General features: G+C 39.1%; 1 protein-coding gene across 1 annotated transcript in view; it reads right to left on the bottom strand.

Annotated features, from left to right (window-relative positions):
• CEP350 (centrosomal protein 350kDa) overlaps positions 1-18908 on the bottom strand; it is a 65529-nt gene that overhangs the window by 45438 nt on the left and 1183 nt on the right. Inside the window, 10 exon segments of the mRNA XM_009710169.1 lie at positions 981-2041; positions 3462-3583; positions 4227-4882; positions 5722-5865; positions 8906-9019; positions 12806-12916; positions 13456-14060; positions 16358-16526; positions 17255-17369; positions 18290-18333. Coding sequence (XP_009708471.1) covers positions 981-2041; positions 3462-3583; positions 4227-4882; positions 5722-5865; positions 8906-9019; positions 12806-12916; positions 13456-14060; positions 16358-16526; positions 17255-17369; positions 18290-18333 — 3141 coding nt within the window.

Here is an 18908-nt window from a genome sequence, read left to right as displayed (position 1 = left end):
GAAAAACCACAAGATAAAAATCAACTTCTCAGAAAACATTCCTTCTCAAAATGAGGAAGGCAAGAGAAACAGTACTGATAAAATGAAGAATAAATTTGTATAAAAAATGAAAAATCAAATGAAGCATCTTGCACATGACACTTGTAAAGAATGCCCTAAGACACTAACACTTGAAATGGGTTCGTTTAACCAAAAGACTTCCCCTACTGATATACTAAAACCTTATCTTCTCAAAATTAAATATTGTTACTTAAGTTTTAATTGTCACACTACTTTGAGACATTATTGAATAACTCATATGAGCAAAGGCAGAAAAGGAAAGTCCACATCATTCATCCACTGAAGTTACATGTTTCTTAATAATATAGTAAAGCTGTATTATTCTTGCGTAGCAAGAACTCAGGATATATGCAGGCACTCAAGTTTATGCCATGAATTAAGTGCTGCATAAAGCATGCATGTCATCTTTCTGCCTTAACTGAAACAGGAATGATGTGTTATTACAGATCATCTGGACAGCAGATATAGTAAGAGGATGCACATTCCAATCCAGAAGGTCTGTTCTCCATGGTGGAGAGCGCCATTTCCAAACGCACTTTGGGCAATTTAGATTTAGTATGTAATTTTGGATTCAATAAACACAAATTTTACCCTCACAGTTCTGTAACTATGGGTGTCCTTAATACATGTATACAAATTAGTTACTGATCTAGAAACACAGAGCAATCTAACACAAAAATAATCTTCTTCCAGCCCAAAAGTATGGGGTGGTTTTTTCTTCTTTTTTTCCTTAGACAAGAATGCAAAAGAAGATGGGGGAAATAATTTATCATCCAAAAGTAAAGTGAGAAAGCCTTACACAGATTCACGTTTAAGACGTCTAAAAGCACGTTCCTTACCTGTGAAGTATAAAGTATAAGGAGTAGTAAGACTTGGAAAATAGTAATTCACAAGAGCTTTGAGAAATTTTTCCATTTTACCTTTTCCATGAAGCTGATAACTTTTCGCAAAGATGTTGATGACACTGTGGGGACTTCCTTTCGCCAGTTCCTCCCATGGCCCCTTGTTATGGGTGCCACTTGTCTGAGTGAAAAGTGGCAAATACTTCTCAGCCTCTTTCTGAAACTCCTTTATGGGCTCAAAAGCATTTCTCTCCCGAATGCAGAAATCCTTCTCTTTTAATGTCTCCAGCATCTTCAGTGGCAACTGTTTCTGCTGGCCTCCCTCCTCTTCAGAGAGACTTCCATCACTCAGGAGAGGCCCTTCGCTGATGGAGTCGATGCTGGACTCACGAGGAATTACAGTTTTGTTCGGAGTGTAAGCCTGGTCTTCACGCCCCGGGGAGTCAGTCTGTCTCTTAGATAAATGTCCTAGTATTCCCTCATGCCTGTTAGTAGCGGGGGATCTCATTCCAAGACTGACTGCAGCAGTATGAGGCCTGATCGTCTCAGGGAGCTTTTTAAATTCACTGAGGTTGCCTACCCCAGGAAGGCTGTCACCAAAGGCTGTATGAGACACACAGCTACCCAACATCTTTTGAATTCTGGCCGAAAAAGCATCTTCGTTTTCCTCTCTCACGGGAGGACTCACAGCCTTTGCCCACCGCCCATCATCCTGGTTTTCTTGCAAAAATTCATGGTCTGAGTTCCACATGGTACCATAATTGATACCAGCACCAGCCAACTTTTTGGCTTCACTTTCAATCCTGCTGGAAAGGGAAGCAGCTGTAGCTTTCAAAGCTTCAATCCGATCTAATTTGCTCCTATATTGGTTAGCAGTAGGCTTTAAGAGATTTTGCTGTGCAGCAGGCAAATTCAGGTACGGCTGAGGCATCAAGGTCAGCGATCCCACGGGTGCTGGGTGGCTCCTCCTGCCCGCCAACATCGCGTCACACTCCTTTGACAAAAGGTCCATCTGCTCCAGACCCCAGTGCTGGGAGCAAGGGCCTCCACTCGAACCCATGAGAGTTTGCGGGTGAGAGAGCTGGACTCTTGGGCTCAATCTGTCTGGCTGTACCCATGGAGGCTCCATCAAATCGCTCCTGAAATGAAAAGTCAACATTCAAGTTGATGACTTATACAAGTACTGTTGTTTTAGATGAAAGTATCATTGCCACAAATTTGTTTTTCAGGAAGAAATAATTTTTGGTGGGATCAGAGGGGCAGGGAATGGGACAGTAAACAGTTACAGAATGTTACTTAAAGAAAAAAACCACAAACCAAGATGACACAACACCTTCCAAATTTGAAATGCCATTTATGGTCTACTATGTGTTTTAGAGTTGTAACAAGCTTCTTGTTTTCATCATCATCAGTAAGTCTTTCCCAAAAGTTTCCTGACTTCAAAAGGGAGGAAACAACTTTTTTTTTTTTCCCTCCGAATTTCTTAGCCCCAGCTTACCCTCTCCAGTTGAACCCAGTCCATGTTTTACTGGAGCTGTCACTCAGGGTAGGCATGAAGAACATTTAGAGCAAAGGAGGACTGGAAACAGGAAGATGTCTAAAGCTCTGTAAGATATCTTTTTTATTTCCAGATAGCTCCCTATTTGCATGATAGGAGCTCTATAAAGACCTTCCTTCACTACTATCACTTGCATATATTCGGAATGCCACGAAAGTCCCTCACAAAAAACTGCTTCTCTGCTTACTGTGAGGCTCTCCAAATAACTTATGCAGCCCTTTAAGTCTCATGTCCCCCCTACTATCAGTACTTACATTTTTGTCCTTATGATGTTACACTAACAATATTTAATACCATATGGTTTAGCAGCCTACGCTACACACAGTACTACACAGCACTCCTAGTGTTTCCTTGAACTCTTGCAGAATGGAAACAGGTCTCATTGAATTTACAAAGTCAGCGTGGATTTGACCAAGTTAAGGTACAGATAGTGAAGCAAGTATATAAGAAGCAGACATTCCTCATGTAATTAAAAAAAAACTTGACTTACAGTAAGAAAAACTTTGATAATACACTGAACAATTAAAATGGGGAAAGCAGCATGAAAGGAAACAGGGAAAGGCTAGCTCCAAACAGAAGCAGAGGAGTTTGGTGGAGACAGTAACTAAAGGCCTGAATCCAAGACAATAAAGAGAACCATTGAACAAATCAAATATGAAAAATCAACAGATGTATTCATATGATCAGCTTCTCTTGCCCCATGGCAATGGCAGAGGAAACATACTCTCCATATATGAAATGCACATCCCCTTGATGTCAACAAGAGATTAACAGCAACCACCATTCACTTTATTTATTTACAAAATCACTAAATACCCACGGTCAAAATTTTCATATGCCTTCGTGCATCAGCTTCCTCTTTACTGCAAGGAAACGTTTTAATTGCCATAAAGAAAATTACTCTCGTTACAACACGAACTTAAGAGCCTAGTCTATTTTCCCCTCTCAGAGATGAAAATTAGACTATTTTCCTCTCTCTCAAAAGGCCCACAAGGGCTCACCTCAGTAGTGGCTGCTGCGGTTCTGAAAGCGACATGTCACTACTTGAAGATGCACTAGGAGGACGCTCTTGAGCCTTGTTTTCTTTGTCGGATTCCCCTGATGGCTGATAACCAGGTCTGGCCTAGAAATGAAGACAACCAGAAAAATGCATTTTCAAGAGTCTGACGGAGTTTAGAAGCTCTCGTCTCATTAAAATTGAAAGGGCTTACATTTCTCAGTGTAGTATCACATCCTTCCTACCATGCAAAGACTTAAAAACACAAGACATTTATGGTTTTGTCTCAGCAGAAGGCACTGGGAAAAAAGCTTACTGAACTAGTTCAGCCAAACACATCAAACTGATATTAGTCTTTTACCATATAGTAATCTTCTTTCATGCTCAGTTTCCGATTAGCAAACTTATTTAACTCTCTGCTGCTGAAGTTTGTCCACTGACAACTTCGGACAAAGCGCTTCAATTCACGGTTTGACTGATGTTTACAGTTTTCTTAAGAGCCAGCCTTTATAGCTGCTCTTAGCCAATATCCAGAATTCTGCTTCTATTTACAACAGAGATATGATTTCCATCCACCTTTCTAGCAGGCCTTCCTGTGCCAAGAAGCAGCCACTACCAAGAAGGCTCTGATCAAAACCACTACAGAGTTTTCTTTGTATCCTTTCTCTTAACTGATAGCCAGATCAGGACAAGTCATGACCTTCATAAACATATGATCTCCTATTCCTGCAAACAACTGCAACACATTAAGTTAGTGAATCAGCTATACCTGTGCTTCCTGCACCGTAGGCAGCTGAGGTGGCTCTTCTAAAAATGTATGTTCCAGCAATAGTTTAGAATAGGTTTCCTGTAACCGTTTGGCTGCTGAAGGCTCAGGAGGAGGCACGTTCTTGACTTTAGTAAAAACCTCCTTCTGCTTTCTGTAGAGCTCTTGGAGCCTTTTGTTCTTCTGTTCTGTTGCCTCCTTTTGTGCTTTCTTCTCTTCATTCTGCTTCTTCTTCCTCTCCTCTTGCTGCCTGATGATGTACTGACGAACCTCATCTGTATCATAGTGACGTTTCTTAGAGATCACCTGAGGCTCATCACTGGCAGCTATCTTGTCCGGTTTCCTTTTGGTTGGACTGTGGCTCCTGACATTTTGAGTAGGCAAAACAGATTTCCGATTCTGCTTTTCCACATCTTTCTCTTGCTTTGTACTCATGGAATCCAACTGCAAGTCATCAAGAATTCCACGTATCTCCACAGGCAGGAAGTCCTTATTTAGAGAGGCATGATCTTCTTGGTTATCATCTGGAAGAGGAGCTTCCAGTTTCTTCAGGTTATTCTCAGACCGTACTTTACTCCTTGACCTTTCAGAACTTCTTGAGGAAGTTTTACGGGTAACATCCAGCCTAGAATCTGAACCTGTCCTTCCAATACAGCCTGCTAAAGAATAAGACTTGTCAAATATTTCAGGTAAAAATCACATTTGGGAACTCCATGTCATCACTGAAACAGCTGCAAAAGTGAGTATGAGGGAGGCGTGCAGATCTCACTGCAAATGTGCTTTTGCTTCATTCAGTGTCATAGCATGAGTAAGCAGAGTAAGCAGCAACCTTTGCTCAGAATGAGCTCACACCCTTTATACTTTTACCAGCCTCACCACCTCGCAGGCATAAGAAGCACAGCAGCTACCACCGTCCCTCACCTGCCCTCTCTGAGATTCTGGATAAATTCTGAAATGGGCTGGTGGAGGAATCAATGAAGATTTATGACGCGCATGAATGACGTTATACAGTATCTGGAAGAACCACAATTTCTGTAAAACAGGGATGCCCAGCCATAGCTTATGTATTATGTGCAGCACACCTGGAAAACTCATCTGGCCTGTGGACCACTGCTAGCCATTCCTTTTCCCCACTAGCTGCAAGAGGCAAAGACAGATTGCAGGTGATCCATTTTTTTGGTTGCAACCTCTTTCCCATCTTTTCCAGAGCTCCCCAGCACTTTTGCAGCACATACTGCCCCTCAAGTCACACGTGCAGTGCATGCTTCCCATGACACCAAGAAAAGTTCGTAATCCACCCAGGAAGAGAGGTTATGCATCCCAACCATGGATGTGAGCAAAATTCGCCCCCTTCAAATTCCAGGTTAAAAATAGGAGTTATTTTAATAAGAAACTGCTTACTTTCCGTCTCAGAAGTCTGCTTTATTCTGCAGACATGCAGTGTTATATAATAAATTAAGAACAATGAAAAAAGTCCAGTGACAAAAGTACAACTTACCAGACTTGGCAGCTCGCTCTCGTCCTGTCCTGTCACTAGATACAGCTCTTCTGTCCTGTTCTATTCTGGGAGCTGGACCCAGTATCTTTTTTACTAGCTTTTGTCCCTCCCGCCAGGAGGATGCACTTATTACATAGTTTCCACCTGCATAATAAGTAATAAATAAAAGTCAAGCACTAGATGGATTTTCCAGCATTAACAAGAAGTATTTATTGCAACTGTTAACCATTTCTAGACCATTTAGTTCCGCATAAGTGGTACGGCTGCAGTTACACAAAACAGTCGTAACAGTGCTGCACCACGAAGACACTCAACAGCGGACTCACACAACTACCAGTGCTTTATGCCTACGCATAACACAATCTAAAAATCCAAAACATACTGCAGCACATTAAAGCCCTACAAAAACTGATTTTAAAGAAGAAAAAAGAGTTATACAGGTCTAAAATATATAAGCAAATGTCACTGGGGAGAGAGGAAATATATGTAGAGGTCTGAGAAGAAGCTGTTCATCTCCACTCAAAGAAAGAAAGAAAAACCAAAAGGTTCTAAAATGTTGTAATAATAAAAACAAAAATAAAGGTGGGAGAAAAAAAATGATTCATCTTCATATTAAAAGAATATTAGCTGGTATTCTAGAAAAAACACACTTTAGAGATTTTTACAGATAATTAATTGTTGAGATAGGTGTCTTGCAAGGAGGTTAAAAAGTACCGAGTAGCAGTTGTTCTACACCACTGCTAACTCACTGTCCACTAGCTGGGATTTCTGTATCATGACTGGAAATGGTTAAGATAAACCCTATTAGTCGATACTTAATTCAAGAACAGACTACCTTGAAGGTAACAGAAACCCAATCAAAATGTTATTAGTATTATTTTTATCATCCTACATATAATTAAATGACAAAAATTGGGTACAATGGCATCTTTCCTAATATTGGTTAGATTAAATGCTAGGGTTATTCAACTCACCTTTCAGCCCACTAACTTCCGATATTACTAATGATTTAAAAAAAAAAAAGATTTTAAAGAGCTCTGGAGAAAAGCCTCATGTAAAAAAAGTATTCATAACCTAATTCAGACCGTTTAGCAGTGGTTTATTGCTAGAAAAATACCTACTTGAATATGCAATTTGCAGTTGACTTCTTACCATTCCATTTCAGTTTCTACCTCTGACAGCACTGCCTAACCAAACCCAGACACTGCAGCATGAACACAACACAGACAAAAAGGCACTGTATTCTGGGCCCTACAGGACTCTCAAGACCTGGTACCAAAATCCAGGATAGCAGACCACTCAGGTTTTGGTAATCCCAGTCCTCAATCCCCAGGCTCTTTTCTTTTCTTTTTGTTATTTCAAACCAGGAGGAGGAAACCTGTTCAGTCAGCAGTCTGTAGCCCACTATTCATTCATTTACTAACAGTACTCCTTGCTTGCATTGTAAGTTATCCAAGTATTTCATAGATCTGTCACTTGAAACATGTCACTACAAGCTTCTTTTTAAAAGATGTATCAGCCAAAGGGGTTCTCTTGCTGAACTGACTGTTCTCAATTACTTCTGTGTGCATTCAAAAAGGCAGTGTAAAGTCTCATCTTCCATTTCAGGTCAGCTGTTTGAACTAAAACATGCTAACGGAGCGGAATGTGAGCTGTGGCTATTTATAGCCTTGGCTATGTTAAGCAGTTTCTTACTGCTACGATGGGAGGAGGACAGACCACCACAGATATGCCACTTAGATCTGATTCTTGTCTTCTAGGGATATCAGGCCACTATCTTCCTCACATTTAATCCATTACAGAGAATAATCATTGCCATTAAAACTTGCAGCAATCTCTGTGCTGCTCCCTCACTTGGAACTGTCACAAAAATGTAAGCTAGTTTAGTATAGTCCCTTAAGTATGAATTGATCAGCAGAGGAAGGAGTAAATCCATGCTTATCACCTACTTTTAAGTACCAGCATTCATTATCACAAAATATTCACAAGCAGCTTCATGATTTACAGCATGCAGAAGCAGATGTCACTCTAAAAAATCCTTTGTAATAATTTTTTAAAGCAGCTTTTTTTCTTCAAAGTGTTTACCAATTATAGGTCACTGTGTGTAAGGAGAAATATAAAACCTTAAGAGATGCAAAAGATGCCTAACCTCACACATATTTAAAAAAAAAAAAAAACACAACTCTGTAGTGTGATTGCAGCTATAACTACTTACTTTGTATGAAAATTAAAACCAAATACAAAGCAGATGTGGAAGTCTTCCTAACCCTTTTGCAACACATAGTATCAAAGATTAACATTACCAGAAAACTAAGAAGCACTGACAGAATACCACATGTAGTTCACTTCATTTTCTACTACACGGCACTGCTTTACAGTAACCTACTCACATCAGCTTCTCTAAATACTTCAATTTTATTAAATAGACAGTGGGAATGTCAGACTACAGCAAAATAAAAAAAATCTTAATTGGTAAAAGAAATAAACATTCCTTTATAAATATCAAGATTTATAAGACTTGTCAGGGAACACATTTTTACATTCTTTCACTAACTGAAGGAGCAAGAAATGGGTCAAGCCAGAACTGAAGGTGCAGGACAGCAACAACTTGACACAGGACGCAGAAGAACAGCCAGAGAAGAGTCAGAAGGACAACCTGTTCTCTGCTTCCCGGTTGAGAAATCACACAAGAGAACAGCTTTCGCTGCAGCCCCTCCTCACGGAGGCAGGCAACTCGGCAAGTCCCCCTGGCACTGATTTTCATATCATCTCCATCCTCTCAGAATTATTCACAGAGCTGTAGGTCAGGCACTAACCAGCTTCAACACAAGAAAAGCAGAAGCAGGACCCACAACAGAGCTATTTCTACGCTTTGTCTGCGTTGGCCTGACAGATACCTAAGGATAGCCACCCACTTCCCCCACCCAAGAAACACACAGTCTTCAGTAGTTGCCGTAAGGTGCACACAGCCAGAAAATTAAAATAAAACAAAAAAAGCACGCATAGCCAACCAACCGCTAACAAAAACACACACATCCCCAGTGCAGCATAAAATCCACAAACACACTACAACAGCATTGTTGCACATCTGACAGCAATATGCTTTAATTCTCTTTATTTCTTGAGACAAAACTCATCTCTGAAGAACATGTGACAGTCTTCCCTCTACAGCAGAGCTAGTCACCTTGTCTGGACTCTGGACTTGACAACCGTGTCAGTTTTTGCACTTTCCGCACTGGTCTGGTTGCTTTTTTCTCTTTGTTTCTCTCACTAGGTTTTTCTTTCACTGTTGAATCCTCTAAAAAAGAAAAGGAAAAAAAAAAAGCAGCCGTTAAGGGATATCCCACAGGAAAGAATATAAAATAACAACCTTGCTTCAACATTGACCTTGAAAAAGCAGAACTCAGAGAAACATAACAAAATTCACTGATTCTCCCAGATTATATATTGAGATCAATTACTCACAGTCCAACATTTTAAAATTCTCATAGCATGAAGATTTTGAATTAAGTGCTGTTTACCTATGCACTGGAACACAGCAAAGCCACATCAATGCCATAGTAGATCTTTATAAAGTTAATTTTCAATTTTAAAAGAAGCATTGATAGTTTGACAGTAACAATTGTTAGTTCTCTTCTACTATAGATATTACATTTTATAGTATTAATGTTCCACAGGAACACGTAGTTCCTTCACTCTTGAAACACACAGGCTGCTGCTTCCACATTAACGCATGACAGCACGTTCACTTGTTGTCTCCATGCTGGGGCACAAAAGACAGGATACCGGTGTGCTCTACTTTCTGCAAAGCTTGTCGCAGAATTCAGCCAGTGATGCAGAACTATCCTAAATGACCTAAGCCCTCATTTACAACACAATTAGGTTTTAGAGATGCCAGGAACACTTAGCAAAGATAGCATCATATTTTACCATGTTTTCACCTGAGAGTAAAGAACAAAAAGAAAAGCTGGGATGTGGCTCAATCACCACTGAGTGGGGTTCCCAACTGCCTAAGGTACAAAGCAGAGGTAAGCATTACTCAAGAAGAACAGGCAAGCTGTACATTCAGTCTCAGCGGTCTATACTGGACTTTTTCAAAGATTTGTTAAAGCACCTTGAAGATGTTCTTTTCTTAATCCCAAAAGTGAACTGTAGATAGGGAACTCCATGACCACTATTATCACCGTTTTCTTGTTCCTATTCTATAAAGAATGTAATCAGGCAACCTAAACCAACCAGGATACAACGCCCTCCACAGATAGATCTGAATCTTCATTTAGATACCAATACTAACTTTTACAGTCCCTAATTTCAGCTGAATCCACTCTCTGAAGGATGCCCACAGGAAGTTCTCAGATAAATCAAGAAGTCATATTAAAGGATGCAGGAATGGAATTTTAAGTTTTTCTTCCTCTTAGTACCTTTTCCTTACAAATTTTCCAATTGTCTTTAAAGGCTGACAACAAGTGAAGGGAAGACAGAATCAATGCATCAAGTACCAGAGGCCTCGGTGACTGCACCTGCAGAAATCCAGATTGCCTTCTCACCTCTCTAGTGACGAACAGCTCCTTCCTGATACCAGGAAACTGTAGGCTGCTTCCCACTCACTCTATTCGTATTACAACAATTTTGTTCTAGTAAGGCAAATCTTGGAACATCTTAAAGAACAGAATTACTGGATGTTTGGAGTCTATACAATATCTTTTAGCCAAATTGCTAAACCAAGATAAAGACATTCTGTACGGTCTACGGTCATATGTAAAAATCTCGTTGTGGTAAAGAACAATGTTTCTGTAGAAATTAGGCATCTTATAGCTTATTTTAGCACTAGAGAGCATGGAACAGTTTTGATACAACTGACTGTACACACCCAAAACTCCACATGCTGTAATTTTTATACAGAACTAACACATCCGACAACCTAAAAATAGATTTACATTATATGTTATGTGCAGTACCAGCATTTGATTACTTGGAATCAGCTATTCAATATAACCTTTTCAGGTCAGAAAGGAGACATGTTCCACAACAGCTGTTCTACGCGTGGCACCAGGACAGGAGTACGGGTGAACGCACACACAGCTCCATCCTTTTGTAGGCAGAAGTCCACAGAACACATGACCCAAATGCCTTTTTAATTGGATCTCTTCAACAAAACTTTTCAAAAATTTGGATTTCTGTGAAGAGCTCATGAATCATATCATGCTTGTCAAAACTAAAAAAATAAATGCTAGTGTAGATTAAAAGTCTAGAAATTTGGCATTACTTTCATGGACTGATGCTGAACAGAGTATTTGCAAAACAGTTTTACTGAAAAGAAGCATCTCTTCTTTCTGAACTTTTTTTTGAGCGATTGCCAGTACCTTGTCAAGCTATACAAGCAAAAGAAAACTGAAGTCTTAATAATTTCCATACCAGCCACTATACTATCAACATACAAAGACACCTATAGGTTTACAATCTCATTGCATTTTCCTCCAATCTTAAATGTTTTGACCAATGAGAAAAGTTTTTATTATGCAAACTCTTAAGCTGCAAAGCTAGAGGTTCTCAAGGGATTTTATTTTCCATTCCCTTCCTTTTTATTCATCTGTTCTCTTCCCCCTCCCCCAACTCGGTCAGGCAAAAGCAATTCAACCTTACAGCTCCACTGTAACCAGCCTAGCAAATCAAAAAGCTCACTTGGGCATCCTACCCTGTATCACCCAGAGAAAAGAGCTGCCAACGGCATTACATCTTTCCAGAGTGAAAAACTAATAAAGACTGGGTCTTGGAGCAGTACATTTGAAAACATAAAGTATGTATTACTCTCTTGGTTTTTTTAGCAGCATAACTGTCAAGCAAATGTACAGCATTGTTTTTTATTATCTTTGCTCACAGTTTTAAGCATCCGACTACTGTGTTGCTAAATGAGCTCATCACCTAAACAAGATCTTTTTTCCTGTGTTGCCATTTTGCAACAATGATATTTAGTGTTCTTCAAAAGACCATTAAGCAAAAAGGAATGATTAACAGTTTTCTAAGCTTTTAGCATCCAACATTCCCTCCTACACCTTCATGTGGAATAAACCCCAAAGGTAACGTTCTGTTCATTTACCACAGCCAAGTTACAGAGTCCCCCCTCCCATATTGTTTCCAAGCCTTATAATACTAAAGGTAAAAAAGTTATAGAGGAAATAAAATCTAGATTATTTAAAAGATTTCTTAAATCCTCTTCTGGTCTACCTATTCTCCCCCTCCTCAGGGAATCCAGGGAAGACCTCTGAAAAAGCCCATGTGTACAAATCTGTGGGACACAATTTTCTCCAAGAACTTCAAGACTTGGATAATTCTGATATAAAGCAATGAAGTTCTACAAGTTCAGAGATATAATGCCATATAATCTCACCATCACAAATAGTTGAAGGTATACCCCTTTACTGCAGGCTACCTACTCTGTTTTAAATAAGTATTGCCAAAGATTTTCCACAGCAGATGCCCCCCATCTCCCCCCTAGCTACCTATATGTTCCAACTAAATCAGTAACAATTCCCACAGCAGCTTCAAGATTGACAGTTTATTAACACCATATTGAAGGAAGCAGAATTCAGGCTTCACCACACTGTATATGGTGCACATATCACTTTCACGGTGTTAAAAATTGGGGGGGGGGAATCTAAATTGTTCCCATGAACTAATATAGGTTTCATCAAAACCAAAAGCGGTTTGGTTTTCTCCTTTTAAACAGGAAAATGCATTCATTCACGCAAACACGTATAAAGAAGTTACAAAATTAAACAAAAAATTGTCCCAATGAAGACTTTTCTTTTTTTCTGTTTCAAAGAAAAACTATCATTTGATTCTTTTCAGTATTGGTTTTCTATTAAAAGCATTTTAATGAAAGAATGGGGAGAAGGATTTATTTCTTTTTTTTAAATTCGTTTCAGTGTTCAACAAGTTACTCCTCCTGTGGAGAGAAGTACAATATATTTAACGCTCACTGCTTCAATGTTTTGTTTTCATGACTTTATAGATTTGTACAAAATATATTTCTCTGCCTCTCAGAGAAGGTTGTGCAGTGTAACCAATTCAGTTTTTGTCTCACCTGTTAAGCGGAGTGCTCTATCTCTATACAGCTCCCGACTAATGTGAAATTCTTCTTCATGCCAGATCTTTCCATCTGGTGCACGAATCTTTGTTGCAGCAGGATTGAAACCTGGAAGTAAACAATTTAAGAGTTTAAAATAACTGCGTAAAGTGTTAATAAAGCTTTTTCAGGGTGGAAGGGGTGGGAAACTGCCAAGTAAGAAAGGAACCACTTGAATTTCTAATGCTAAATTAGAAGAAATACACACACCAGCGTGCCACTTGCTCGCAGTTGAAAAATAGCAGATTAGGTGAAGAAAACATTATTAAAAATATGAAAGGCTTTCTCAATCAATACAATGTTACTAAGCTCTGGGACCATAAAAAAAAACATATTGAAATAAATCCAAACACTAATACAGTGAGCTTCTTTTTCATAGTAATTTGTAAGAAGAAACAAGAAGAAAATCAAAAGAATCCACACTTCTGTAGCCTGGTAATATTTTACTTTCTTTCTTGTCCATATCTCTGACTGAACCATGCTATCCACTCCCGTATTGCCCAAACTCAGCTATGAGCCATGTCCATGCTTTGACATGGCGCTCAAGCAATTGAACTCTGCTCCTTCACCACGTATAACCAACAGGGAGGGATTCTGCACCTCCGTACCTCTGGCAGGTGCAGCTGCCACTTTCCTGACTTTGGGAGTCACTGCATTCTCCACGTTTGTGATCACGACAGGTTGCTCAGCATATCCCGAATGCTGCCCTCTGCCACCTAGCTCTTCAGAATGCTCCCACTGCTTTCGAATCCGCTCCTTCAGCTTCTCCAACTTCGCATCATGCTGCCGTCGTTTCAAGATTTCCAGCCTATGAGCGCTAGAAGTACTTGTGGCAGAAGAGGAAGACACTTTCAGTTCACTGTCCTGGGATGTGTTACTCTGAGGAGTTTTAGTGCTAGTCTCATCTCCTCTGGAGCTACTAGTTTTCTCCTCTTCCAATCTTGGAGGTGTTGAAACCTTAAGAAATGCCTCATTATTCTGCAAGGCATCAATTGCTGGTCGGTCATTCAAATACCTAACAACAGTCTCATCTGCAGCAGAAGAACATGGGCTTTCAAAATCTCTGCTGTGTAGATCCCGCTCATCTCGGCCATGTATCATACGGCCTGTTATTTCAGTCTTCCCTTCTGCTTCGCTGAAGTCCAAACTAGAGAGCAGTGGCTTGGCCTCAAGTTGGCTAGAACTGTGATAAGCCAGAGAACTATATGTATCCCTGATATAATAGAAGGGAAAAAAAAAAAGTCACCATCAGAAACACAACCGTAGGACCTTCCAACCCAGCAATCGACATGTTCATTAATGAAAAGAATTACTTCCTACACCTTATCTCCACTTTAACGGTAAGTTCTTTTAAAGTTTGGCCACCATTTATTTAATAGTGCAAGTCTGATGAAACTGAAAGAGCTTTCTGTTCAAAGTTTCATTTTCTGCACACTCTGTCTGAACAGGACTATATATATATAAAAGTTGAACAGCTGAAATTAGGGTATGTTAAAAAAAAAAATCAGCAAGCAGTAATATCGCCCTTCAATTTAAAAGATCTTTAAATGAAAACCAAGTGTAAAACTTAAGAGAAGTATAATTAACATATGTTCTCTAAAATAAAAGCAATGCACATATGCACAGTTCGACAGCACGTTCATTAGCTGAGAAAACAAACAAATTACACCGAAAAACCTTGCCCTGTATTTCAGCGTGAAAAAGGCAAGCCCCAACAAGAACCTCAGAATGAACTGGCTGTATTGCAACAAATGTAAAGCTTACTGAGAGCTTAGAAATTCAACAAACTAAGGATCTCTTAGCATTTTTTTTTCCACAGAAAAATAGTGTCTATATTTGAATAGACTCATGGTACATATGTTGTTAGGACAAAAATGTATTTAATATTTTTACAGATGATGGGCTGAAGATGTGAAAATCTGGCACCTAAGCTACCTGGCTTGCTTCTTCAGTCGGCGTGTTTAAAGAACTCATTTAAGTCAGCTCATGACATTGTACTTGTGAAATCATCTACCTCTCTCTAGTAGCACACTCCTTTAATATAGCACAGCAATCATCACCAATTAACATAAAAGCTGAGTGGTTTACCTGCACAGAGTTTCACCAAAAGTATATATAAATATACACACACATAGATTGTTCTATCCATTATTCCGGTTTTGTTTTCCTATGCACACTTTAACCATTGACTACAGGTTGTTCTCAGAGTAACATGTTAACGTAGCAGCTCTGATGTTAATCCCCAAATTAAACCTCCAATGCCACATAGTCTTCTTACTGTAAGAAAGCTGTTATTTTCAATTGGATATAGTGGCATGAGTCTAGCTGCTGTCATTTTCTTCTTTTCCCTGAAGTCTGTTAAATTACCTAACGTCCTGGTTTGGCTAAAAACAGGACTACTACACGTTTTTAAAACAAATAACTGATGTATGTAAATTATTCCAGATAGGGTAGACAAAAAAGCTGTTCAATTAACAAAACTGACCCAAGATTACACAACTGATCCAAATCAGCCTCCTACACAACAAGGAAGGAGAAGAATCTCACAGCTGACAAAAGAAGTGGAAAAGGAGACCAAAACTCAGATGTACGGTAACAATTATTAATAGAGATGTAGTGGAATTAAAAAAAATACCACTGTTCCAACTCCACTCTAACTATTCAACAGCTATTTGACTTCACTGGGAGAACATTTAGAAAAAAATGCAAAGCATGTGTTAGAATCCAATAAAAAAAACACCTATTACCAACCCAACCAAGCTCTTCATCAGGGATGTCTATGCAAAGAACACACACTGCTTATAAAACACAAGGAACTGAAGAAGTTACAGTAAAAGTCTTCTAGGCTCTGATATTACGGCAAGTTATAACTAGTGTATTTCTGCTGCAGGTTCTCTTTCTTTCTGAAAGCTTTTGAGGCATCTTATATTCACTACAGCACTTAACGTAGGCTAGGAAGAACAGGCTTTCCGTATTTTCCTTCATTCCTCACACCCCACTATGTTCTATGGCCTGCAATATTCTGTGCCACTTTTTCTCCTTGATACAGCTGTTCTTATTTGGGTTTCTCACACACAAAAACTGAAAGCGTCTTTAGTACTAGATGCTCTTGCTCTACGCTGTCTTACGGTAATACATTTGGGAAGGTGTGCCGAAGAACTAATGAGACAAAGTTGGAAAAGCATGAGGAAACACTCTTTTTGGTCCTTATTACTGAAACTAAATACCTGTCAAACCCATCAGGCCACTGAGGCCACAGCCTTATCAACTTGATGATGTGGTCCCATTTCAACACATTTGACTTTAAACTCATATTCACTGAACAAAAAATAAATTTGTAATATTTTTAAAAATACGGAAGACATTTTGTCCAATGCCACATGCTGCTCGTGTCTGTGGGCGAGCGGAGGAAAAAAAAACAATTTCTGAGGAGTTGTCAAAAACATCACTATTAGCTTAATTCTGATCTTAGCATATTTTTCTTTAATAGTCAACTGTCCCAGCACCAACCTGTATGAAGCCAATGGTTCACGAAATTCCACACGATTGGTTTTTTTCACATTGCTTTCCAGAGTGGTCGCTCGAAGAGGGCTGCGTGAGGACTTCTCCTTGCTTGATTTATTTTGGCTGGAAGACCGAGAAGCTGAAGCAGAAACCAAAGAATCCTCTATGTACCTACCTCTCCAGAAAGAGAAAGCTCTTGGGGTTGAACAATTAAGAACACAGTTTTTCTTGGGTTCAAGCAGCACTCTAAAATAGCATGTAAAGTACTCCCTCTCTTTTTCAACAAGCTGATTTCAACAACTAGGAGCAAGGCAGTAAGTGCTTGAAACGATGATATTTAAAGAGACATAATAATGCTTAAACATTAATTATGAGTAATCAAATCTGTGAAAGTTAACTGTGTTGCCGTTGCCACTAGAGGTCGATCTGTCTGTTCTTCTCCAGTGGTACGCTACCAGAACGCTCGAAGTAGTCAGTATTTAAACAGAGGGCTTATTTCTTACAAGCAAATGCTCTCCTTAAAGGAAATAAAGCAAGCATCAGATTTAGCATTCTATCAGGGCACAACAGTTGACAAACATTAAAAAACAGAAACAGCGTAAACATAGGCATATACAGTTGTTATCTGAAATCCCCACAAAACCATGGTATCGGAATGGGATAAACACTGCGCACTCACGGCATGGGGAAAGTCCTGTCACTACCTCAAACCAAGTGGCTATAATAGCACACTTTCCTTCCTAAACTAAGGGAAGAAAACATTAGTTTCTCCTGGGCAATTAGAGTTTCATGAATAAAGATCGTGAGCAGGACAGAACCTGGGAGCAAGGAGGAGAAATCAAGTCTTCCCAGAAGGCAGATGCTTTACCCTGCCTTACCCACTACGTCCTCAATAACACATACCCTTTCTGCTTATTTTCCTGCTAGCACTAGCAGATGGCTTCTTGGTGTCCATGACAGAATCGAATACAGCCGTGCTGGTGGGAGCTATTTCCAATTTGTTCTCTATATGACGTAGCTAGAATTTGAAGATAATGCAAATTAGAATGTTGTTTTCAATTTTTAAGCTACAGTTTTCTTCCTCCTAACATGACAATTTTTTCCTCATTTTCATAAAGAATAAAACTGCCTGCAAAAGCAACTTCACAAGGCTGATGTAGCAAAACTGTATAACCTCACAGCCAGAAACTACATCAGATTATTAAGTTTTGTTGAAAAATATTATCTAAATTAGGTTTTGGTGCATAGTTTTGTTTCCGTAAGTAGGCTGTTGTGAAAAAATTATTAACAACATGCCATTCAGAGTCTTAATGTTTGGCCTGAATGAAATATTATTTCCACTTGGAATAAATTCTTTAATACTCTTTTCAAAATGGAGCATGATACAAGATTCCACATATAAAGCCCCACACTGATGCCCAGCTATTAAAAAGAGAGAGGGACAAGGCTACAGGAAAGCCAAATTCCTCAAAAAACCAAGCTGTCCAACCTCACTGAAGCCAGGTTTTAGAAATCAGTGTGGTATCTTAAGCACCTAAGTTAAGTTCTCACAGAAAGACAGCAACTCCAATGCTCAAAGATGGAAAATTATGAAATACACTGGTGGTGTCCCAGTTTCTGACTGGTTTGGGTAAGCAAGGGAGCGTTATTTTTTCAAGTTTTCAGAAAAATGACTCAAGACTTAGCAGGTATTACTATACCCAAGACTAAGCTTGCTGTGGCAAAAATTTCTTCTACTGTGTGTGGAAAACTTTTTCCAAGATACAACAATGTTCGACATGCATGTACTCCAACAGCTTGCCCTATTTTCAACTTGTTTAACAGACAATCACTGAGCAAAATAATAATTTGGTTAAAGCTTTTGTAACCATTAACTGATCTGAAAAGGAGTAAAAAAAAAAACAAACAAACAAAAGAAAAAAAAAAATCAGTACTTACAGCAGCCTTAGTCTGAGAAAAAGTAGCCCATGCTCCACTTAGATCTTACAGGTCAGAAACAAAGAAATAAATTTCTCATTAGTACATGGAAAACAATGAAATACAATGTTGCCTCAAAACCATTTTCATGGGCTCACTAATCAAGTTCTTTTAATGACTCAATTCCAGCCTGTAAATCTCCTCTATGACAAGCTGGTATCAGTCAAGACTCATCCTAACAGAGCAATAAAGTATTTAAGGTAAAATTTAATGAGTTCACTAAGTTAGGTTGAATGCATTATTACACTTGAAATCAAATCTACCACACATTATAGAAAATGTTTAGAAGATAAAGTTGGTTATCTACCCCAGCACAAATACCTTGGATTTTTCCATTACATTACAGTTTAACTACTTTTTTCCTCCCTTCCATTTTCTTCTTCAGTAAACTAAGCATGAATACATGGTCACTGAAAGACTCTACCCAAAACCCAAGCTTTGAACATGTGAATTTTGAATAGTAATCTTTTTGATCTGTACACCCTACAAACAGAGTAGAAGCAATGTTTCCAAAAAACAAGCAAGAGGCACTAACCACCTTCAGTCTTTTAATCTAAACAGATAGCACATGGTCTATGCA

Source organism: Cariama cristata, unplaced genomic scaffold, assembly GCF_000690535.1.
Source record: "Cariama cristata isolate BGI_N322 unplaced genomic scaffold, ASM69053v1 scaffold2731, whole genome shotgun sequence".
Taxonomy (NCBI): domain Eukaryota; kingdom Metazoa; phylum Chordata; class Aves; order Cariamiformes; family Cariamidae; genus Cariama; species Cariama cristata.
The sequence above is the reverse complement of the archived record's forward strand: the minus strand, read 5'-3'. Positions and strand labels throughout refer to the sequence as shown.